At 39.8% G+C, this 26,551-nt stretch overlaps 1 protein-coding gene across 1 annotated transcript in view; it reads left to right on the forward strand.

Moving 5' to 3' along the window:
- Nucleotides 1–26,551, forward strand: part of brpf1 (bromodomain and PHD finger containing, 1) — a gene marked incomplete in the record, with an annotated part of 174,779 nt that overhangs the window by 43,859 nt on the left and 104,369 nt on the right. The window contains 1 exon segment of the mRNA XM_048240776.1: nucleotides 25,267–25,456. Within this exon segment, the coding sequence (XP_048096733.1) occupies nucleotides 25,267–25,456 (190 nt within the window).

Raw genomic sequence — 26,551 nt, forward strand, 5'->3', positions numbered from 1 at the left:
ACTATGATTAGGGAAAAAGCCTAACAACTATGTCAATTACCTTAGCAACAACCTAGCAACCATCACAATCACCCTAGTAATATTAATACAAACCACTTTTCATTCAACTTTGTCTCCATCCATAATTCCAACCATTCATTCATCTATTAAACTATCTGCCCATCAACATCCATTAAACTATTTGTCTATCAACATTCAGTTAACTGTCTGTCTATCAATATCCATTAAACTGTCTACCTATACACATCCGTTAAACTATTTGGGGCGTGCCACGACGAAATGAGTCCAGTTTGACAAAATAAAAAAAATGGGTTTATTGGATATTCATAATACACAGACCTTACGGTTTAAAACACATTTGTTCAATTCCGTTTAGCCAACCCAGAGATGTTGACCAAAATGATCAGCCATTTTGAAATCAGCCTTAAAGTTTGTGAAGTGTAGATGAGCATATGTATATTTCCTCACAACCAATCACCACAATATGCATCCTGATAAAGTTCCCTTGGCCTTTGGAATTAAAATAGCCCCAGTGTTGTCGCTGTCAATCTCTGTTGTCCGTTATCCAAAGAAATCCATAGCCAAACATTGAATTGCTTCAGAATCTCATATATAATTTTTTAATCCAAAAAGATCCGAACTACACAGTGCAGCTTCTAAATGCTCCCTTCATGCAGGCAGTAAAACTTGTGAGGCATTCATATAACTTGTGAGGTAGCATATAATGTTGGATCAACTTCTGAAGACAACAATATAGCCTAATGCTAATGCATAGCCTAATGTTTTTGTTTTTAAATAATCTGCCAACTCCAAAAGAAATTTAATCGGACCAATCGTGAATCTCTGTGAGGAATCTTGTGAGCAACAACTGTATGTTTAGGTCGCTGTTTCTCCTCCTGTGTTCGTGGTGAAATTAGTTAATTTATAATTTTGTCATTTTTTGACCCTCTCTGCATTCAAATCGCTATCTCAATGGATTTCTGTGACACTGCACTCATTTCGTGGCACCATAGTGTAACAACCACCATAGTCACCAACATGATTACCCTAGCAAACAGCATAGCAACCGCTTTATTTGGCATAGCAACCACCATATGTACCCTAGCAACACCCTAGCAACCATTGCATTACCCTAGTAATATTAATAGGGCTTATTCCCAAACACCGCCGCGGCCATATTGTTGATATTACATTCCAGTTCTAGGCTATTCTATGTGACAAATCGCCTGCAGCGCGCAGATGCTGAGCAGAGCACAGTAGCTAATGGTTTCATCTCGTCAATATTAAGAGTAGATAAACTTAATCGTTGTGGACCCATATCTAATAGACTCAATAGCATTAAGTAAAGATCCGTCATTTTTGTCAGCTGTAACTTACCCTGATATTGTTAAGGTCGGCGAACTTTTATTTTTTTATCCACCAACGACATCGTCTAACATTGCCATGATCGCAGAGAATAAAGCTGCATCTCATTGGACTGCAATTGTATCTTGCGTTTGCCTGTTGCTCACAACCTGCAGCCAAGGACTTTGCTAAAGTAGTTTAAAGTGGGTTAGCCAGTGATCGTTCTTGTCTGATAACTTCTACAGTAGGATCTATGATGCAACTATATGGTAGCTATATATGGTATAGAAACAGCTAACATATTTCTCTACATTTCCAAAATCCAAGTGAACAAAACACTATACAAATTAGAATTATGTACTGATATCTTTCTCTGCTGAGTTTGTTCCTACTATTTGCCACTTGCCGTGCCTAAGACGAGCTGAGAAGGGCGCACCATCAAAATATTAGCCTATAGGCTACTGTAAAACGTTGGCTAACATTGGTTACCTAGCAATGCCATCAATACAAATGCAATATGTCCAAAGGTAATTTACGGTAGGCGACTAAATCAGGCTACTGCTGATGTCTCCGCATATTGCATAGGGGCAGCTGTCTGCACTGTCTAAAACGTATTTAACTTAAGCCCACAGAGGACAATATTAGAGCCTGACCGATTTATCGGCGGGCCGATATTATCGGCCGATATTAGGCATTTTCCAATCTATCGGTATCGGCATTTATAATGGCTGATAAATAAATAATTTTAAAATAAAATAAAAACGGACGAAATACCCTTCAACCATGTCATGAGTGTTGGCGTTGTATAGTTTGTCCACCAGAGGGCACTCTACACCGTCCCTGCTGGCAAAACTCGTGTATAACACGCCACACATCCTGCAACCTGCTGATCCAGTCCAGCCAGAGTCGGGCAGACAGAACCAGTTATCCGCGAGTGAGATCATCAGTTAAGTGTGTTCATGATGATTTGGTCACGAGACATACATTGCTTGAATAACAATTAAAAGAACATCCCCATCAGTTCTCTTAACTCAAATAAGCATGACAAAATTTGTGAAAACAATGTCAAGTTTTGCTGCTGTTAAATAAGCCGAGAGTGAAGCGGAATTAGCTAGTAATTACTTTACGTTGTTACAGTGTAGTTGACTGTCTGTCCTTTTAACTTTTGACAATGTGACTGAAGATGTATTTCTTTAATAGCGTGACAGTTATAGCAGTGAGGCGATATCATCTCTCCCGGCCTGTTATTTTGAAAGCGTATGTTTTACAATTTGCAGTATGACGTTATCCATTGCTAAATTATGGCTCATCATAGACTAGCTAACCACAAAGCTAGCTAATTCCATGAATATCAGTGGAAGACCGCTAACGTTAACATTAATGAGCTTGGAAACCACAACAAACTTGTTGATTACTGTATTTATAACTAGTATATCTGTAGTTACAGTCCCTGCATTGTAAAATGTAAGTTAGACGTGCGAGGAGTGAACATTTAGACATAGAGAAAAAGTATCAAACGTAGCTTGTGCAAAACGTAGCTTGTGCATAAAAGTTAGCTTTTCTTTTACACGTGTGTGAAATCCAATGACGCCAAATGTGCGTTTCAGACTGTCGTTCAGCCGCAGCATTAACGATCTAAAATGGATTTAGATCACGAAATAGTAGGTTTTAGAAGGCAGGCAGCAACTGATGATTGAAAATGGTTTGATGTAGCTTGATGGAAATAATTTTAAAAGTGCAGGTAAAGGGATAAGCAAGCTGTCACTGTAAGGTAGCTTATAAGGCAATAGGGACTAATTATTACACACACACACTCAAACATTTAGGAGTGACCTTTATCTTGTTTAATGATAATATAAATGATGATGATAGTAATAATGTCATCATTATTTTTTGTAATTATTAAGTCTTAGTTCAAAGTTATATTTATGAAGCTTACCAAGTCTTTTAATACTCGTAACTTTGATTTGGTTGTTGTTGGGGGCCAAGCAGCGAAGCTGCGAAGGCACCCATTGTGATTCTATGATTTCTTATTATTATACTTTCGTCCGCCATGGAAGTCAATGGCAGCCCATAGAACCGTCTGGTAAAAAGTTGTGAAATTTGGCACACTTATTAGGGACAGTACTGTGATTAATGTCACCAAGTTTCATGATGGCAACTCAAGCACTCTAGCGCCACCAACAGGCCAAAGTTGGATGTGCGTTCACGCACGTAACTTTTGACCCGTATGGCCGATTGTCAAAAATGTGGTATCGTTGTAATCCTTGGACCAAGCCGAGTTCAACGCACCCTATGACGTCATTTTCCGCCATGATGGATTTTCCGCCATATTGGATTTTATCGAAAGTGAAACTAAAGTTTCATCCTCACATAGTTTGTCGATTTTAACGAAACTTAATAATACATATGATCTTCAGACCAATCCGCACAAAAGTTATCGATTTTTGTCTTGAACTAAAACCGTTAAGCCCGTAACAACCAATCGAAATATCGTGAAGTGAGCTCATATCTCAGCAACCCTTTCATCTGTCATAACCAAACTTAGTACATGGACTTATATCCCCATCTGTAGAGCACTCAAAAAATCTGGTGACCTTTGACCTCTAGGGGCTGTAATTAGCGAAAATGCATTTTGGCCTGTAGCTGTTGATGTGTTTGGAATTAAAACATACTAGTGGTGTCTGGTAGTACTTTTGGATGTCCTTAGGCTGACCCAGGCCAACTTGTGATGTCAACATAATTGATTCGGCATATTGAATTTAATCAAAAACACGAAAAAGTTTTCACTGGTCACAAATTTTATCTGATTTTCACCAAAATTGTCTCAGACCATCCTCAGACCTTGCCTTATCAGTGTTTAATTTTCTGGAGCGATTGACAGAAGCGTTAAGCCTGTAACAACCAATCGAAATTTGCGGTGAAGCCAAACAGGAAGTGAGCTCATATCTCAGCAACGCTTTCATGTATCAAAACCAAACTTAGTACATGGTCCTCAGGACCCACCAGGAGGACGCTCAATAAATTTGGTGACCTTTGACCTCTAGGGGGCTCTGGAATTGGCAAAAATGTATTTTGGCCTGTAGTTGCTGTATTATTCTGCAATGGAGGTCAATGGCAGCCCATAGAACCGTCTGGTTCATCCTGATGATGATGCACAAATAATTTGGTGACCTTTGACCTCTATTGGGGCATTGAAATCACAGCAAGCATGATCATATCTCAATCGATCTTTTATTTTTGATGTGAAACTGTTGACAGCGAGTTCCATCCAGTTAATTCTAATGCGTGCGTGCAAGGGTGGGGCGGGGTGGGACGGGCAGGGGCGATTGCGGCGGTGGGTTGGCTGGGTGAGGGGGCGGCAACACTCAGCCCTGGTTCAGCCACACAAAATCAGTTATGTTTTGATGTGAAACTTGACCTTGTAACTCAGCCAATCTTGGGTTGTTTGACATGGAACTTGTTGTGACTGCTTAATGCTATATGCCTGATGCCACGGCATTGAGTTGCATGGCAAATCTGGACTTCTGGACTGCTGAATTGCCTGTTCAAAAGACTAAGTTTCATATCTTAAGTTTCTATTTTTATACATTTTATTGATCAGAACTTATATTTCGATGTTCCTCTGTTCCACTGTGACAATATTATTTAAAAATAAGTTTGTTTTTCAAATGCATTATCATATTATTATAGTCAATACTCATAAATAACTACAAATAAATAATGTTAGGGAAATCTGTTAATGTTTTATTGCGCGTTTCTGAAAAAAAAAGTGTATATATATATATATATATCGGTTGATATATCGGAATATCGGATTTTTAAATCAACAAATATTTGTATCGGCATCGGCCTTCAAAATCCTTTATCGGTCGGGCTCTAGACAATATAACATAGTATTAATAATACAAATATAATAATGGCGATGGATATGAGTTGGCTGCAAGTTTAGCCTAGGCTATTTATCCTATCTAGCCACAAGTCTCTCCTGCGCTGACTCAACTCCTCAGTCTCATTCTCTTCTTGTTTTCTGACCATAGCTGTCAACATTGAGCATTGAAAATAAGGGAGATTTTCCGGGTTACAGGTTTCAGGGAAATTTCAACATTCGTCTTTCTGTTGCTATCCCTCTGCTGAGAGCAAGAATTCGTACTACAAAACTGCTGCACTAATTAAACAAGGTGTGAGGCTAGGTCTAATGAGACTTTGCTTAAAAGACTGGCGTCAAATCGTGCTCTCTCCCACACTGTTCACTCTCCTTGCCCCGCTCTGATCACACTCTGAAGTCGCCTTCAGGCAAGCAAAACGATGCTTTAAAAACATATTTTCGCTGGAAGGGCAGGGGGTAGCAACAGGACAACAGTACAGAGAGTCCGATGGGGCTAATGTTATGAAAGTAATAAAATATGGGATATTTTACGGGAAAATATTAAAACAGGAAGACGGCTGGAAAAAAGTTGACAGGTATGTTTCTGACAGTGGGAGACTCTAGGGCTCTTTGCTGTTGTTAGAACTGCCTGTATTTGCTTGCCTCTATTGCTGTTGCTATTGCACAACATAGGCCTACCATCACGTTACATTTTGTACAAATAAATAAATAGCCTACAGCGATAATACCAGCGCTGTCGCGCTTGTCAAGTGACAGCTGCATTAAACCCTTGCAATTGAAACTTGCAGTTAAAAGGCTGCTGATGTGTGGATGCAATTCATAATGTTTTTTACGCAAAACGTTAAAATAAAGGTTCGTACTTCTCTTTGGGACAAGCACTTTTGAGTCTTGGAAAACACTTTTCTATTTACATCAGGATTTTGCAAACATTCAGTGTCAGAGTCAAATGAGCCCTGCATGAGTAACGAAATTGACAAGCAGCTGTAAGCATGCAAAATTCGACATCCAAACAGTATTCTAACGTTAGCTTTGAGATACTGCTTGATTGCTTAACTTTACTTAGTTTAGTCTCCTCAATGTACTATGTTGTGATAAGACCTTAGCAGAGTTAACTTTAATGCAGCAGTTTTGAACAAATTTGCGCAGCATTGTCACGATGCTAAGCGGATTTAATAGCAATTTTGTCCGCCGTCTTCTATGCAATGCTTCTATGTGGCAACAACAATCCTTCAACAATCCTGAATGTTTTGTTAAACATGTTTGTTAATGTTTAAGTATAAGTATATAAGCTCTTTTGATCCCGTGAGGGAAAATGGTCTCTGCATTTATCCCAATCCGTGAATTAGTGAAACACACTCGGCACACAGTGAGCAGTGAGGTGAAGCACACACTAATCCCGGCGCAGTGAGCTGCCTGCAACAACAGCGGCGCTCGGGGAGCAGTGAGGGGTTAGGTGCCTTTATCTTATTCAACAAATACAAGCAATATATAATTCTATAGTATGACCAACAAAAAAATTAAACATAAACTGTTCTTCCCTGGAGCCCAGGCCAATGTTATAATGGCATTAGGTCATTGAATAAGATTGATGAATTAAATATTTTTTTATTTAACTATTTTAATCACATTAGTAGGCCAATATTTGTTGAACTTCCAGCCTTGTAAACATTTAATGATTCTTATACGTTTCTATTTTGTTTCTATTTCATGTAGATATCAGGGTTGTGATTCTTCCGTTTTTAAACGGAATTCCGTTTTTTTTTTTCGACTTAAAAAATGAGACCTACACAATTCGTATAGATCAGATGAGTTTTTTTTAGGAGGGGGTCTGTGGGTGAGAGGTAGACTATATTTCTGTATAAGTTAGGCCATTGTTATAACAGGCCGCTGACAATGACGACGGGTTTTGTGCTTCACATCTTTCCGAATATCACGCCACTGCAAGTAGCTTAGTGGGCCTATTCCGTTTATTTAATTGAAAGTGAAAATAGTCGGGACGCGTTGATCAGCTGCGTTCTGAAGAATGCTTGATTCAAGTTCAGTGTGAGTGTGTGTGGCAAACTAGTTTCTCAGCAGAAGCCATGAAACAGTACAGGTCAACAAATTGATTTATAGACATTGTGTAGGCCTATTAAGTTTTTTTTCTCTCGTTTTGGCTTTGCATCGGGTTCGCTGTCAGGATTTTCCGATAATGAATCTCGTGATGCTGCGCGTGTAAGCTGTGCTTGAAGTTAACTGTGACAGACTAACCTTACAGGTTTTCATAGTTTTAACCACAACGCCTGTCTACCTTAGGCCTACTACATTGTTTAGTTTACCTTGTCATTTACGCGTTTGTCCAGCCGTTCACCTCGGTGCACCTTGCGCCCCTTGTCTAAAACATATTTCAAGATGCCATCTCACCATGAGAACACATAACGTTATGGTGAAGGTGCTAAGAGATCAAAGCTTTGGCATACTTAGTAAACGTCTTACTAGCCTACTGTAGCATTGTGCTGATAGATAAAAAGTCGCCAATTTAAAGGCACAGTCCGCATTTTAACCTTAGCTCTCCATTTAGTGTGTGCGCTTTTAAAACTAGTGTTGTAGCCGGTTAGCCTACACAATCCTGGTGCAGTAGCTTAAAACGGAGCCTACCATTTATTTTAGGAGGAGAGGTGTAGGACCTACAGTGTTACTTTGGGAGGAGAGGAATCGATGTAATTTGATTCTCACCACAACGAAACACTGTGTTGGTAGCATTGGCTAACTAGCGCCAGATTTCTGAGCGCAGGGGACAAGCCGAGGTGAGCTATGAGACATACGTTCACACTCGTTATCATGTTTCAACACACTTTAGGTCAAAATCACACCGGAATTATCCTTTAAGGCCCTTTTCTGGTGCCACCCTTGCATAGGATTTGCCCCATGTATTTTATGAAGTGTAGATACGGTTATTTAGATACGGTATATACGGTTGCCAAAACTATAGTACACTAAAGTACTCAAACCATCGGATCACACCCCTGAGATATGATCTTCTTTCGTTAGTTAAGTTAGGCCTACATGCAGTGGCACTGACACGGCTTCTCCTTGTCCTGTACTCTCTCTCATACACGCGCACGCGCACACACACACACACACACACAGACCCGCTCCTCTCCTCTGTAGGATACTTGCACGTGAATCGGAACAAACAAGATTGTTGCAGCGCAAAATGCGGCCGAATGACCGTGAGCAGCTCGGTGTTAACTAAAGGTTAAGCATCATCAACACCGCAGCGCAATACGCATGCATGTAAATTAACTAGTTTGTTCATATCACAACAAAGCCAATCGCAGAGACAAAACTCTTTAAACAGGCAAAGTTATCAGCAGTTGGCAGCATGTATGTAGCCTAAGAGCCTTAGCTGGTAAGCTCATGTTAGAACAGCTGGGTTGTTGGTGGTTAGCTGTGTCAACTACCAATTAATTCATTACCTGTGAGATGAAATGTTTGCGCCGCCAACCCCCTTGGATATCGCAAATGCCCCCACTGTCACTATACTCCAGTAAACAAAGTCCCCAGTGCACATGTGAATGGCTGCTGTGCAGCCTAAACAGTCGTGAAATTTTAATCGTCAGCTGGACAAATTAACGAAGTTACCAGCCAGAGTTGCAGCACAGGGTAATTAGGAACTAGAACCAGGGACATGGCAGGTTCAAGCAAAGGGTAATGAAGAGGTTTATTTTTAACCCTTGTGTTATCCTCAAATCTTACCGACACTCTTTATCCTTGGGGTCAATTTGACCCCAGCTAAATAAACCCTCAGAAAATGATTATAATTCATATTGTTACCCAGTTTTTGTGACCTACTTAACAAGAGTGTAATAACCACCATCAAAAGCCCTACAAAACAATCCCACCCTCCAACACCCCTTTATGAACCTTGGAACCCTGGCTGGCAATATTGCCCATCCAGTGTCAGCAGCCCAAAGGCTTGCTGTTGCTTCCCCTTTTGACTTATACAGTCCTGACAAAATGACTTATGTAATACATACTTGTGTATGTAATAATGATAATAACAATATGATCTCATACTATTCAAATAATAATATCCATAATGTGTCAAATATTCATGTAACTTATGTTTCATACAGCTGGGGTCAAACTGACCCCAAGGAACATCAATGTACAAAATATTTGTACAGGACATTGAAAACATATTATTGTACACATTTCATGCTAACTCTGTTATACCCTTCAATTGAGGAAAAGTCATGAAACATGAAGCAAAAAAAAAAAAAAAGACCATATATTTTATGATGTTGCTTGGGGTCGAATTGACCCCAAGGATAACGTAGCTCTACTGATAAGACCTTTCTTGACACTGTTAGCTGCTCCTCTTGTTTACGTTTTTTGCTTCTTCAATGGTCGGTGTGAAGAGTCGGTGGCGTGTCTGCAAGCGCAAGTATAAATGCTTTGGTGACGTCACATATTGCGAAGCCAGTGTTTCCCATACATTGACTTATTTGTGGCGGCCCACCACAATATCAACCACCACACAATAATTTTCCAGGTTGGACTAAATTGTGCTTAAATATGGTTAGCATCATAACCACGCTGTGCTAATTTGTTAAAAACTGTTGTATTCAAGTTAATTCTGCAAACCAACCACCACAAATGGAATTCAATTCTGTGGGAAACACTGGAAGCGTAATCGTGTTTCATCATATCGCGATATTATCGCAAATGCAATAAATCGTTCAGCCCTACACTTACCCTAGTAATATAACCACTCTCCATCTATCTACTTCCAACCATTCATTCATCTTTTTAACTATCTGCCTATCAACCAGAGAAAGGTTCAGACAAGGTGGGAAAGGTTCAGACAAGGTGGGAAAGGTTCAGACAAGGTGGGAAAGGTTCAGACAAGGTGGGAAAGGTTCAGACAAGGTGGGAAAGGTTCAGACAAGGTGGGAAAGGTTCAGACAAGGTGGGAAAGGTTCAGACAAGGTGGGAAAGGTTCAGACAAGGTGGGAAAGGTTCAGACAAGGTGGGAAAGGTTCAGACAAGGTGGGAAAGGTTCAGACAAGGTGGGAAAGGTTCAGACAAGGTGGGAAAGGTTCAGACAAGGTGGGAAAGGTTCAGACAAGGTGGGAAAGGTTCAGACAAGGTGGGAAAGGTTCAGACAAGGTGGGAAAGGTTCAGACAAGGTGGGAAAGGTTCAGACAAGGTGGGAAAGGTTCAGACAAGGTGGGAAAGGTTCAGACAAGGTGGGAAAGGTTCAGACAAGGTGGGAAAGGTTCAGACAAGGTGGGAAAGGTTCAGACAAGGTGGGAAAGGTTCAGACAAGGTGGGAAAGGTTCAGACAAGGTGGGAAAGGTTCAGACAAGGTGGGAAAGGTTCAGACAAGGTGGGAAAGGTTCAGACAAGGTGGGAAAGGTTCAGACAAGGTGGGAAAGGTTCAGACAAGGTGGGAAAGGTTCAGACAAGGTGGGAAAGGTTCAGACAAGGTGGGAAAGGTTCAGACAAGGTGGGAAAGGTTCAGACAAGGTGGGAAAGGTTCAGACAAGGTGGGAAAGGTTCAGACAAGGTGGGAAAGGTTCAGACAAGGTGGGAAAGGTTCAGACAAGGTGGGAAAGGTTCAGACAAGGTGGGAAAGGTTCAGACAAGGTGGGAAAGGTTCAGACAAGGTGGGAAAGGTTCAGACAAGGTGGGAAAGGTTCAGACAAGGTGGGAAAGGTTCAGACAAGGTGGGAAAGGTTCAGACAAGGTGGGAAAGGTTCAGACAAGGTGGGAAAGGTTCAGACAAGGTGGGAAAGGTTCAGACAAGGTGGGAAAGGTTCAGACAAGGTGGGAAAGGTTCAGACAAGGTGGGAAAGGTTCAGACAAGGTGGGAAAGGTTCAGACAAGGTGGGAAAGGTTCAGACAAGGTGGGAAAGGTTCAGACAAGGTGGGAAAGGTTCAGACAAGGTGGGAAAGGTTCAGACAAGGTGGGAAAGGTTCAGACAAGGTGGGAAAGGTTCAGACAAGGTGGGAAAGGTTCAGACAAGGTGGGAAAGGTTCAGACAAGGTGGGAAAGGTTCAGACAAGGTGGGAAAGGTTCAGACAAGGTGGGAAAGGTTCAGACAAGGTGGGAAAGGTTCAGACAAGGTGGGAAAGGTTCAGACAAGGTGGGAAAGGTTCAGACAAGGTGGGAAAGGTTCAGACAAGGTGGGAAAGGTTCAGACAAGGTGGGAAAGGTTCAGACAAGGTGGGAAAGGTTCAGACAAGGTGGGAAAGGTTCAGACAAGGTGGGAAAGGTTCAGACAAGGTGGGAAAGGTTCAGACAAGGTGGGAAAGGTTCAGACAAGGTGGGAAAGGTTCAGACAAGGTGGGAAAGGTTCAGACAAGGTGGGAAAGGTTCAGACAAGGTGGGAAAGGTTCAGACAAGGTGGGAAAGGTTCAGACAAGGTGGGAAAGGTTCAGACAAGGTGGGAAAGGTTCAGACAAGGTGGGAAAGGTTCAGACAAGGTGGGAAAGGTTCAGACAAGGTGGGAAAGGTTCAGACAAGGTGGGAAAGGTTCAGACAAGGTGGGAAAGGTTCAGACAAGGTGGGAAAGGTTCAGACAAGGTGGGAAAGGTTCAGACAAGGTGGGAAAGGTTCAGACAAGGTGGGAAAGGTTCAGACAAGGTGGGAAAGGTTCAGACAAGGTGGGAAAGGTTCAGACAAGGTGGGAAAGGTTCAGACAAGGTGGGAAAGGTTCAGACAAGGTGGGAAAGGTTCAGACAAGGTGGGAAAGGTTCAGACAAGGTGGGAAAGGTTCAGACAAGGTGGGAAAGGTTCAGACAAGGTGGGAAAGGTTCAGACAAGGTGGGAAAGGTTCAGACAAGGTGGGAAAGGTTCAGACAAGGTGGGAAAGGTTCAGACAAGGTGGGAAAGGTTCAGACAAGGTGGGAAAGGTTCAGACAAGGTGGGAAAGGTTCAGACAAGGTGGGAAAGGTTCAGACAAGGTGGGAAAGGTTCAGACAAGGTGGGAAAGGTTCAGACAAGGTGGGAAAGGTTCAGACAAGGTGGGAAAGGTTCAGACAAGGTGGGAAAGGTTCAGACAAGGTGGGAAAGGTTCAGACAAGGTGGGAAAGGTTCAGACAAGGTGGGAAAGGTTCAGACAAGGTGGGAAAGGTTCAGACAAGGTGGGAAAGGTTCAGACAAGGTGGGAAAGGTTCAGACAAGGTGGGAAAGGTTCAGACAAGGTGGGAAAGGTTCAGACAAGGTGGGAAAGGTTCAGACAAGGTGGGAAAGGTTCAGACAAGGTGGGAAAGGTTCAGACAAGGTGGGAAAGGTTCAGACAAGGTGGGAAAGGTTCAGACAAGGTGGGAGACAAGGTGGGAAAGGTTCAGACAAGGTGGGAAACAGCTGATCCTAACACAGAATTCAACGTCAATGTGTTTAGTAGGCTATGCTTAGAAACGAAATCAGCAGTGAACTTAAGTCAACACTACAACACCATGCACGAAGATAACTAAAAGTAGGCTACATCGGAGCTGCTAGAGCCGCTGTCGTAGCTGACCTTAAAGTAAAGCAGGGTTCCCACGGGTCATGGAATTTCAAAAATACCATCAGCATTTTCATAAAGTCTATTCCAGACATGGAAGGTCAGGGAATGATATCTTTTGAGCAAGTCATGGAATATCAGGGAATTTTGGTATAGAAGTTTAAAATTAATAACTAATACAGTATTTACACGCAGCGTTGGTGTTTATTGAGTTATTACAGTAGCTTTTTCCCATTACTACTTGCGTGAGTGGTTGTAGTTACCCCTACCTGTTTTTTTTCAATGCCCATTTTTTAATTTCCGGATTGGTCATGGAAATTCAGGATTTTTCTCAGGGAAGTCATGTAATTTTACAAATGACTTCGATTGGGAAGCCTGGTTAAGATACACTAACAATAGAGCCTTTTAAGAGTCACTATTACCCATTGCATTGGAAAAAAAGGTTTATTGTGAATGTGTAATATTTTTTAGTTTATTTCAAGTTCATTGGTCAATAGAAACAATATTAAAAATGCATTTGAGTATAGAAAATATTAAATTAATGCATGTTGGTTTAATAAACCGTGCAGACATAAGCTACTGTATATATTTTTAATACTCCTGATTCCTGATATCCCAGTGGTGGACGTGTGGGATCACATCTGGCCCTCTGACAGCGACAAGAAAATTTTGTGGCCCTCTCTATCATCAAAGTTGCCCATCCCTTAACTAGAATATAAGACATGTTTTCAGTTATTTCACACTTTTTTGTTAAGTACATAATTCCACATGTGTTCATTAATAGTTTTGATGAATCTACAATGTAAATAGTCATGAAAATAAAGGAAACACATTGAATGAGAAGGTGTGTCCAAACTTTTGGCCTGTACTGTATGCTTTTAACGTCTCTCTCTGGATGCGTTTTGAGATGGTTGATGAAATTTGACGTTGTTGAACCAGCATCATTATTCTGGTGTCATACGCCTTGCATGTAGCTGTTTGCTTATTTTCACTGTGCACAAAGTTATTTGATCCAAAAGACTTGTCGCCATGGTCAATGCATTTTTTTTATCTGTGAGTAGTGCATTTACAAATGTACGCATGCAAACATTTACAATCGTGAAAGCAAGGACGCATAGAAGGCGACTAGCTAAATTACTATTAAATCCGCTTAGCATCATTAGCATGCTACATATTTGTTTAAAACTTGCATTCAAGTTGACTGATCATCTCAATACCAATGTTTCCCAAAAGGGTCTGTCCCAAGGAGAACAAATATTACCTTGAAACTTAAACACACATGGGGAAACTGAACAGTCCAATCACTAGACTATGATAAGCTAGCCAACTATGGTAGCCTACTTTGTTTACAATATTTCCAGGCTTCAACCAGACAGCTGAATTAATAGACCGGTCATCTTAGGCCTATTTTTTTGGTCAATGTTTTCTCCATGGATTCCTGATCAGAACCCCTATTGGAACGTATTAAAACTTGGGGCATGTTGAATTTAGTCCAAAAATCCAATATGGCCACCACATCCCAAAATAGCACATTTTTACATACTTTTTGCTATGCTATGGGGATATTTCTGCACATTCATTTTAGCAAAAAACTGTCCTTTTCTATCAAATACATACAGAGGTTAACTGATGATTTTAAAACCCTAAGTATTTTTCTAACAATTTTAAATCATTAAAAAATTTAATAATTTTGTCAGATATTTGTCAAATATCAGAAATCATCAAATTTCCTTTAAACATAAACCTCTTACAGGTTAAATACAGTTCAAATAAATTGAGTACCTTAACTTAAACAGATTAAAACATATGGCATTTAGACATTTTCTCAAAAACTCAATATAATTTCAATAAGATCCCCAAAATGGTGAATTTTTGGGCCTAAACTATCTCAGGAACGGAAAGCACTGAGCTACTCATTCCACCAACGAAGAACAACTGATGAAAAGAGTCTTGAATTTGATCTAGCGTTTATGGCTGGTTGACACAACAGATGCTTATCATATGCATATCGCAGTGAGTGGTTGGGGATGTACAGCTTGATCATAGAATTGAGATAGCCGTAAGCAGATCCAGTAAGTGTCCTAGGCCCAGGTCTATTATAGGGAGTGTCATGGAAAATGTCCACTTCCGAATCCAATTGTCCAATTAACAATTACCACTTGACTATTTAGTAATTTGCACTCTGGAACAACGCGTCCGAAGGAGACCATGTAGAAAAAAGATTTTCTGAAGACTGTTGATCTTTATTCAGTTTGGGGAAATAGGGCCTTCTTATCTTATTCTCTTCCTAGCTGGACAGGCCCCAACTCATAAGACACAGTGGCCTCCTACTCCCTGTCCTGTCTGGTCCTCACCAGCTGGATAACACCCCCTTTCCCTTAACCATGTAAGGAAGGGATCCTCTCATCCTGGTACCCACAATACTTTTCCACTCACCAGTTGGTCTGGCCTACACAAGATACAATGACCTCACACTGCTCACAGCAAACGCAGTGGCATTAAGACTTATGACACTCATGACTACATTCTTCTAAAACATGAAAACTCATGTAACAGTATAAACCCTTATGACACCCATGATTACATCCCTAAATAAATCATGAAAATCCACCATAGGAGCCAATGTAGAGTAACTAGGAGTTACATGTGTCCTCTTTGGAAGACCAGGGGCCTCATGTACAAAGCTTGCGTACGCACAAAAATGCTGCGTACGCCACTTCTCACGCTCACGTCCTGATGTACGAAGTCTGACTTGAACGTGACAATGTGCGGTCCTCCACGCAAACTTCATGTCTGGCGTACGCACATTTCCAATGTGTATCGTTTTTATTAATTACAGATGATAAAGACGTAAGATTCTTGCCATTTTGTCGGATAAAAACTTCTACCTCGCATTTGCTGGAGATAAACTTTTTTTTATTAATTTGATGATTTCAATTATTAAACTTTGGAGCAGATTCGAGTATGAATGGATCCACAAATGAGTTTTCATTGTTATTAATATTGCGGGATAGGCCATTTTGTCTTCGCGGAGGTCTGCGCTCTCGAGTGGCCTTCTAGTTAGCATATTAAAATGAGTGTGATTGAGGGAGGAGAGCGGGTGGAGTGTAATGCTCGTGCATGTACGCTTAATTTCACGTTAATTGGGATGTACAAAGAAAGGCTACGTGGAATGCTGCGTACGCACAGTTTCATACATCAGGATTTTATTTGTGCGTACACTACTTTTCAGGTTTGCACGTACGGAATGTTTTAGTATGAAATCCACGCAAGTCTTTGTACATGAGGCCCCAGGTGTGCTGCAGCATTCTGAATCATTTGCAACGATCTTACTACACAATCAGGCAGGCCAGCAAACAGTGAAATACAATAGTCCAGTTTGGAGATAACCATGGCCTGCACAAGAAGTTGTGTGGAATCTTGTATCAGATAAGGTCTGATCTTCCTAATGTTGTAAAGGACAAACCAATATGATTTTGAATTCAGGCTACATGCTCAAAGAAATTAAGTCAGTTACGTGCCAATCTAGTTGGGGGTCAGTGAAGTTGAGTCAAGCTGGATGTTAATCAGTTGGGGGATAGCTGTTTTAGCTGGAAACACCAAAAGCTCAGTGAGCTAATTGAGAGATTAAGTTGAAGGTGTCGGTCTGTCATCCAGACTGAAATATCAGGCATGCAGAAATCAGAAACAGTCCTCAGGTGGTAGACAGGTAAAGTAGTCTGCACAGCAGTGATGGTCAAATCCATGGGAGCAAATGGTCTCACCCATGGAAGTGGTGTAACTAGTGCTTAATACTGATCCTTAAGGCACACCTGTGGTGACGTCATGATACTTTGATACAAGACACACTGAAAGAACATCCTTTAAGGTAGGATTCAAACCAGTCAAGATCTTTCCCAGAAATTCCCAGTTCAGACAGTGTAGAAAGGAGAATGTTATGGTTTACAGCAGTGTTACTCATTGCGCGGCTCGCGAGCCACATGCGGCTCGTCAAGCTATAATTGGTGGCTCGCATGCAGCTTTGGTGAGATTTCGCCAAATTTGGTTTTACTCAGTAAAGCCTAAACTGCCAAAGGCCATCATCTCTGGCCCCAGCTTGATAAAAACAAAAGTAGGCTCTGATTTAGCCTAGTCTACTGTATGACTTCAACGAGGTGATCTTTAATAGCTTCAATAGCTGTATTGGCTGAGTTATTTTTTTTTTTTTTGGATGTTTATATGTAGAAATGCACATTTGCAAAGGTGACTTAGTATGTTGTCGTAAAAGTGGCTCTCCTTTTGATTTTGCACTGCCAATGTGGCTCTTGTGAAATAGTGAGGATCACTGGTTTACAGTATCAAAGGCTGCCGGTAAGTCTAGTAGAATTAATACTGATGACTGAGCAGACTCCTAATTTGAGGTGCTGCTGTTTACGGGTTTGAGTCCGGGCGTGTGCAGGGCTGAACCACGCAGGTTAAACACAACATAGGTTACATTAGCTACTCTCAATGCTTCAGTCACAGACAGAGCAATTTCAGTATAATGACCACTCTTGAAACCAGACTGCATACGATCTAGCAGATTGTTCTGATACAGGAAGTCATAGACTTGCTTGATGAACACTTCCTCCAAAGCCAACAAGAAAGGAAGAAGGGAGACAGATCTGTAGTTCATCAATTGTATGAAGTGTACTTTTTTTAGCCAAGACATAACCCTTGCCTGTTTAAAAGAAGAAGTAACTATTCCAGAACTGAGTGAAGTATTAAACACATGCATGATTGCTGGCAGAACAGCAGGTGTGATAGACTGCAGAAGAATTGATGGAACAGGCTCCAAAGGGCATGTTGTTGGATGACTTCGCTGAAGCAGTAGAGAAACCTCTTCTTCATCAAGGGGATAGAAAGAGTCCAACAATTCACAGGGCAAAGCTCTCCTAATGGGCACTGAGCACTTATTATGACCGCCGCAGCGATTTTTTTTCTTTTTTTTCCGTCAAGGATTCCCGGGACACTGAAAGACCGGGGTAGACGAAACTTGGTGGGCATATGGATAGCATGGAACCATTGTTTTTCGTTTCGATCTGTAGCCCCCCCGCTGGACTGCACCCCCCGAAAGGAGGGTAGGGCAGACACAGTTTTCTGTGAATATCTTGAGAACCGTAAGGTTTAGGAGGACCATTTTTTTTTTGTATGTTGATCTCAAGGGGCCATGTCAACCCATTCCATAACCACTCATTTCATGAATAGCGCCACCTAGTTAAACACAAAAAAGTAAAAATGAGGTGTTGTAATCGCAGGTGGGTCAATGACGTGACGTCTAGATTTTCTGTCCAACAGCATTTTTTAAGTTTATAAAAGGTTTGAATGCCTGCAGACACACCATATATATGTGGGAGCACTCCCATATTTGTAACCACTTTACCTTTGGAAAAATCTTTAGGTATTTTTATTTTTTCTCTTATGTGAAGTATCAAAATATCATGTGGTGCGACTGTCCGACCATGACTGCTGTTTGGGAAACTTCTTTAAAATTACACTGAATCTATTCAAATGTGCGTTCTGCTCTATCTAGCATTTTTTCAAAAGTGTTTTGTAGCTCTGTAGAAAATGACAGCATTTTTTGTTTTTATATCCATCCTATTATACAAACAAACTTTGTCCGAAGATGTCAACTTAATCAAATATCATCTGGTGCAACCATCAAGAAACTGCCATTTTGAGACTTTTATTTTAAAATTAATTCAAAGATCTTAAGTTGCATTCATAAACTAGTGTGCCAGGCACCCATTGGGGCAGCAAACAAGTTTGTAATTATCTCTTATATTTGGAAAAACATAGCTTAAATAACAGCTGGCAAGAAGTTGCCAAATTTGGACGTCATGTGGTATGACCAACAATACAATGAATTTATTTGTTCAAATTTATTTTTTGATTAGAAATGAAATAGTGACCTTTTAGAGGAATCAAGTTTGTTATGAGTAGGTGGTCAATTTTGTGCCTGTAAATTTGATCTCAAGTTGAAAATGTCATGTGGTGCGACTATTACAAAATGCTTTTTTGTGTGGTTTTACATTTAATTTAGGATTTATATGCCTATGCAATTTATTTTAGTGTTATATGGAATCAATTTTTATACATTCAGAGTACATTTTCAAAGATTTCAGAAAAAAAAAAGTTTACATTTACTCTTAGTACATTATAATGACAAAAATGTAAATAAAAATCATTTTACATGTAAGGTTACTTTGGTAAATGTACATTTATTGATCATTTATCCCTCCCACTGTGTTCTGTTCAGCAAGAAAGATATATTTCACTTATTATCAACATCATAAAAATAGGCTATCACTATGTATGTGGCGGTGAGGGACGTTAACACTGTCATATAGGATTTCATTACCATTATTTTTGTTTTGTTTCACATTATTTTTTTGTTTTTATTTGTTATATTATTAGTGATGATTGGGCAACATCATCAGATTTGTTTAATCATCTTTTTTTGTTTAAGTTTGTTTGCTCTGAAAACTTCCCCATTTCATTTCTGTATCACTTTCTCTCTCACACACACTCACACGCACACACATTGTGTATGTGTGTGTGTGCAAACTCTCTCTCTTACACACATACACACAGACACACACTCACTCTCTCTCTCTATCTCTATCTGTTAAACACTAGGCCTATTACTCTCTTCATCGCTGTATCTATCACAATATATCTATCATGCTAACTATCCCACTAACACACTATCAATCACAGATCACTATCTATCGCACAATCATGCCATCTATCACACTATCAATCTATCACACTACCTATCTATAATACTATCTATCTATCTTTCTTTATCCATCATCTGTCTGTCTTCTAGCCTCCCCATGTAGTTAGCCTAACTTCTATGTCTCACTCTTTTACTCAAAAAAGCTTTCATTCTGCCATTGTTAGTCTGTCTGTCTATCTTTTAATTTCTTTATCTTTTATTATCTCTTCCTTTCCATCCAACCATGCACTTTTGTCTATCTTAATATCTTCTCCTGCCCCATCTCTTAAAATCATCTGCTAAATCCCATTCACTTTACATCCTGAATTTCTTCTGTTTATCCCCTCGATCACTCACACACTTTTACCTCCTTTTCTCCCTTAAGCTGTCTACACTTATTGGTTTCTTTCTATGTGTGTTTGTTTTCATCACCTTCTATATTTCAAATGCCCTCACAAAGCTTATCTTTTTTATACCTTTACCAATATATGGACATATTCAACATCATTAGCAACTTAAAAATCTTTTACTTGTGTAAAACTTTTATTTTTTATTTAATTGTTGTTTTTTTTGCTTTGCAAGCACTATATTACCCTCATGAAATGAAAATATAACAGTTTATTAATCTCTCTACTTATATTTTTAACAATATGAGATCCTTGAGTCATGTGGTGCAACCAATAATAGCAATAACTGTGTGTTAAATTCAAAATGAAAAATAAAATTTCTGTGGTTAAATTATTAATCAGTCATATAGTATGTTTAAGTCAATGCTATTTTTCAGACTTTTCCATCAGTTTTATAAAACTTACAGGACAAATAAGGGTTCTAAATATATTTTATAAGGTGACAATGACAGTATAGAACAAAAATATCAGTCCAATATTCACAAAAAGTAAAGAAATGTAAATACTTTATTTCTAAACAGTTCATATTATTAAGAACTTGTAAACAAACTTTTAAGCATGTTAAGGAAATACATTTAATTTTAAGATAATCTATGGTCGCACCACATGACATTTTTTAGGGTCAAACCAATTCATTCTCATGAAAAACACTAAAATCACATTACTTGAAATTTTAATATGGATTTTCATATACCCAACATTCTTAATGTTTGAACAATTGGAACAGAAATTCTTATTTTTAGAATTTTACATTTGGCCAGTTGAAAAACCTTATCCGTCATTGACCCAGGTATCTGTGACCTAACATAGTCAAAACTGCACGAAATTGGAAGTGTAGGATCATTATGACACCCTCTGAATGCACGCCAAGTTTAGGTAATTCGTTCATGGGGGCCACACAATAAATTAATTTATGTTACTATACACCAACTGGCCAGGTGGCCAGAGACAGTTTTCTGTGAATATCTCGAGAACCGTAGGGCCTAGGAGGTCCACTTTTTTGTATGTTGGTCTTAAGGGGGCATGTCAACCCATCCCATTACCACTTATTTCATGTGTAGCGCCACCTAGTTAAAAATTAAAAAGCAAAAATTAGGGTTTTCACCACAATATCTCTGGCTGACATGGTCAAACTGTACCTAAATTGAAAGTGTAGGATCATTATGACACCCTCCAAATGCATGCCAAGTTTTGTGAACTTTCGTTCATGGGGGGCCTTACAATAAAATAATTTATGTGTACATTTAGTGACCGTACACCAACAAGGATTCCCGGGACACTGAAAGACCGGGGTACACGAAACTTGGTGGGCATGTAACCCCACATGGATAGCATGAAACCATCGGTTTTCGTTTTGATCTGTAGCCCCCCCCGCTGTACTGGACCCCCAAAAGGAGGTGTAGGGCAGACACAGTTTTCTGTGAATATCTTTAGAACCGTAGGGCCTAGGATGACCAATTTTTTCCGTATGTTTGCCTTCAGGGGTCATGTTAACCCATTCCATGTGCACACATGCGCATAAACAGATACACACACACACACACACACATACATTCACAGTAATCATACGTATGACACATACTCACACAGTAGACATATGTACGCATGCACATGCACAAACACACATATACGCAGGCAAATACACAAGCACGCACACACACACACACCCACACACATAAACATAAACGTGTACACACACACAGTGTTTGGAGTGTTTTGTAAATGTATAAAAAATAAAAGACTGAAATAAAGTATTCACACCTTTTGTTATGACACTTGCCATTGAACTCTGGTGCATCCTACTTCTATCAATGGACCTTCAGATGCTTCTACAACTTGATTGGAGTCCACCTGTGCCTAAATGAATTCACTGGACATTATCAGTGATTATAGAGACACACATCTCTTTATATAAGGTCTCACAGTTGATGTATGTCAAAGTGAAAACCAAGCCACGAGAAAGTCAAGAGAATTATCCTTAGACCTGCAAGACAGGGCTGTGAAGATACAGATCTGGGGAAGGGTATAAGAAAATTTCTGCATCATTAGAACTACCTAAGAGCACGGTAGCCTCCATCATTCTCAAATGGAAAAGTTTGGAACAACCAACAGTCTTCCTAGATCTGGCCGCTCAGCCTAACTGAGTAGTCCAGGACGAAGGGCCTTGGTCAGACAGGTAACCAAGGACCCAATGGTCACTATGAATGAGATATAGAGTTCCTTTGAGAAGATGAGAGTGTAAAGGACAAAACATGGACTAAACCATTTGGCCATAATTCCCAATGGCGTGTGTGGAAGAAACCAGGCACTGAGCTGCACTGATGTGTGTTCTTCTTTACGCTTCTCTCATCTTCTTTTCCATTTGTGAATGATGGAGTCTACCGGAGGTTACCTTTCATTTGAGACCAAGTTTATGCTCTTACACAAAGGGGTTCATATGCAGTAAGCATTTGATTGTCAGTATGCATTTTGTCCTATTGGGAGTTTCCATAGTGCATTTTACAACACACATGAGCATACCTTGGAAAATAGTGGTCTAAAGTACTCATATTTTCATTCAATATTGATCTATTTTTGCACACAGCTTCAGAAGACCTGGTGCTAGGGCGCTCAGTTGTGTTATAAGTCATATCAAGTGACCTAGAGGGCTGAAATGTGGTCAGTTCAGAGATGCTGGTAATCCGGCAGAAAGAAAAAACTATATTCTAGCCTCTGTAACTGTCAATATATCACACAGTTATTCTGATTGTTTTTAGAGATGCACCGATAGATCGGCTGGTGACCGGAATCGGCCGATTTTCACGTGATCGGCCATGACCGGCGACCGGCCGGTCAGTCTGAGACATGCCCGATTTTATGCGGTCAAATACACTCGTCGCGCCGCCAATTGTAACAACACCCAGCTGAGTTTGCAAAGTTTGAAGAAGCTAGCAACCAGGCCAACACTCAGGGCTGGATGTAGGGCTACAAAGAAAGCGCCAATAGGCTACTGAGTTTTTCTATGCAGCAAACGCTGTGCTTTACCATTGGCCTACTGGGCGTGGAATTTACTAAGCTGTCACTTCATTAGGCTAACGTAAAACATCGCTCATCACCGCCCGTCACTGCCGCTAATTGCGTGCCCACAGCTGAACCACAAGCCTGCTGAACGGAGATAAACGATTGCGACATTAAAAATAATCAAAGTTTAGTGATCATAGGCTAGGCTGCATAATAAGATGTCAACAAGGAGCGACATACAGTAGCCCTAGTAGTTCTACTCCACTTAAAAAAAAATACTCTAACTATTTACTGCACGTAGACTAGGGCTATGCCTTAAAATACCCTAGTCTAGCAGATTGAGAAGTGGATGTCGTGAAAGTGAACAAATGATAGCCTATTAGAAAGGCAAACAAACGTTAAAGTTGCTTTTGACATAGTAGCCTACAATGAAGAAAACTGATGCTCTGAATACTGAATCAGCCGTCTGTGACCGTTTCTATAGCCTAATTGATGCATTTAACCGGAATTTGGATTTAATTTTTTCACCGCAAAACAGACTTGCACTGTTTTCATATGGTGGAGCACCTAATCGCTATTAGCACTTCTCCCCTGTGTTTGCGTGATAGCCTAGGCTGCTACCACTTTTCCCTCGCCCTCCCATAAATTCATCAATGCATATGAAAATATGTTACATGGTAGTATGTTCAAATGTATCATGAAAATTGTTCTTAAATCTTTAGTTGGATATTGGATGTGAGAAGCATAAAATGGGTGTTCCATAACTTAACTTAATCCATAATTTGATACTGCATCTGAAGTTAGACTTGAAAAAGAATCTGTCTGCTCACCGGTTACATTTTTTTTAACAGCCATTTCATCATTGATAAGTTGATTACACGTCTATATTAACATGTTCTATCAAAGAAAAGATAGAAAATAACTATTTGTGTGTGTGCTGTAAAATGGTTAGAAGAAATGAAATCGGAATCGGCTAAAATCGGTTTCGGTAGGTCAAACTCTATGAAAAATCGGTATCGGCCCAGAAAATTGCAATCGGTGCATCTCTAATTGTTTTCAAAGAAACTACAGTGTCTTAGCTTTCCAAAGAGGTCAAACATTTGATAATAGGCCAAACTAGGTGGGAACAGTGGCCTTTAAAGCAGGCGCTGTGCAATTTCTGGCAAACAATTGAAATTGGTATTGTGAACCAATGCGTTATAAACATATAAATAAATAAATAAATAAATAAATAAATATATAAATAAATATTATCCTTTCATTTTTTATTTTTTAATAAATGATTGGCAAAAAACACATACATATATTAACCTTTTTTTACAAATTGATGTCATGCTTATTCTGAAATAAATACCATTGACATTTTTACTACAACTATCATAGTCAGAGAGATACCTCCTCAAAGTCATGTTGACACTTATAATCTATAATGCAAGTCAATGGGTGGATTATGGTCTATGGATACGGACTGTACAGGAAATCACTTCCATACAAACGCCTATGGTCATTTCAGTTTACTTCCTGCCCCCTCCCCCCCCGATATTATACACTAATCGGCTTTCGGGTGAAATTTAATGGTTCCGTACAGAAATTTAGGTTCATCCTAAAATTACACCTGAATTTTCGCAATGTCTTCGACACATTATTGTTGCGGGAAATTACGATAATGTTGGTTCTACTTCATGGATCCGAAAACAACGTAGATTAGCATGATGAGTTCTGACGGGTTAAAGTGTAACTCCGGAGTAAAAACAACTAAACCTAGAGTCTATTTACAGTAGTTAACAACTTCAAACTTTTAATTGAAAGCAAAATGACGTTAATTGCTGGAGTTTTGAGCAATACTGTCTATTTGCATTATCACTGAATGGGCTTACAGTGATAGTGGGCTTAACAGGGCAAGGTGGCACATTGCGGGACAAGGTGCCGCAAGGTGCCACATTGCTATTTTATACCACTAACAATGCTCAAAATATAATTACACTTCTGTGGTAGTGTGGTGAGGGTTTCTACAGACAAACCGAAGTATTGTAAACTTTGAAAGTGTACAGAGAGATTATAACAAGACCTGTATCTGTAGGAAGAAAATTCCATGCCCTACGTTTAGCCAGATCTGCACAGCGTTGATTTGATCAAACATACTGATTTGACAATACCAGTCCAGGTGCTCTAGATCTATGTGTGAACAAAATATAATTTGTGTCTGACACCCCCCTATTTAAACGCTTAACTACATTTGAAATCTGGTGCTAATGACATGGGCATTTTCCAGAGGTCATTTATGAAAAAAACAAAACAGCTTCTGAGGTTATAAACTCTGATTGCTTATAGTCCTGACCTAAATTACTGCTGATATGTTATCAAATGTCCTGTCTCACCTCTCTTTCTCAGGTACATAGATAAATCTTTGGAAGAGCTGGATGAAGAGGTAGAATATGACATTGACGAGGAGGATTATATCTGGCTGGATATCATGAATGACAAACGTCGTAGTGATGGGGTGACACCTATCCCTCAGGAAGTCTTTGAATATTTGATGGACAGGCTGGAAAAAGAGTCCTACTTTGAAAGTCATAATAAGGTGAGAAACATGGTAAATATGAATGGACCATTGAAGATCTTTTTTAACTAAAGCGAGTAGTGCTGCCGCGATTAGTCGACGTAATCAACCATGAATATTAGTTGACGGAATTTTTTTTAGTGGACGTGTCGTTTTACTATTGACCGCCTATTTATTTTTGGTCTCCCGTCTCAAACAGCTCACTGTAATTTGCCTCCAGAGCATTCAAAGCTAGTCTGTATTGTTTATTAACTCTTGAGAAGTAAGCTTACTATGACTGTCTTTGGATGTTAAACAGGCTACTTAAACTTTAGCAGTAATGTTTTAAACCCCGCCTTGCACGGAAGTGTAAACGTAAGCAGCATAGCTGCGTGCCTGCCTGCTTTCAGCGAGATTCATTATTAGGCAGAGCTAAGCGATGGGAGCTAAGTAGTAGGCTAGTCCAGACTCTGACCAATGTGGTATACTATAGCCTACTGGAAATGCAGATACTTATGCTTAGATTGTTAATACATAATGTTTTTGAAGTTTACTTAAAGAGCTTCTAACTAAAGTAGGCTGATATTGATGTGAAGGTTAAGGTGAAAGCCCTTTTAAGTTATTTATATTAACATTTGTAATTTTTTATTTGGTAACATTTAAGTTATTTTTATTGTTTATGGCACAGGTGACATTTTATGTTATGGGCCTTCAGTTGAGTTCAAAATAAAATGGACACAACGAAATAACAAACACTTGATTGTTTTTAAATTAGTCGTTTAGATTAGTCCACTAATCGAAAAATTATTCGAAAGATTAGTCGTTAGTGACAGCACCAAAAGTGAGTGAAGCGTTGTCTCACAGCTTTGCACCACGTGGAGCACTCTGACTGGGAAGGGCTAGTTAGGGTGTAACAATGCACTAACAATGGCACAATTAAAATGGGGTAGGGGTAGGACGGTGGCTATACACGTATTGTTAAGATAAGAAAAATGAATTAGGGAATTAGGGCTAGTATTACATGCTGTGCAGTGTAATGTGTGCCTATGCTTTTCTACTGGCTGATGCCCTGATTGAAATGAGGCCCATTTCTCTTGCAAGCCAAGTTAAGTAAACCTCACTCTTGAAACCTTAAGA

Source organism: Alosa alosa, chromosome 4 (genome assembly GCF_017589495.1).
Source record: "Alosa alosa isolate M-15738 ecotype Scorff River chromosome 4, AALO_Geno_1.1, whole genome shotgun sequence".
Classification (NCBI taxonomy): domain Eukaryota; kingdom Metazoa; phylum Chordata; class Actinopteri; order Clupeiformes; family Clupeidae; genus Alosa; species Alosa alosa.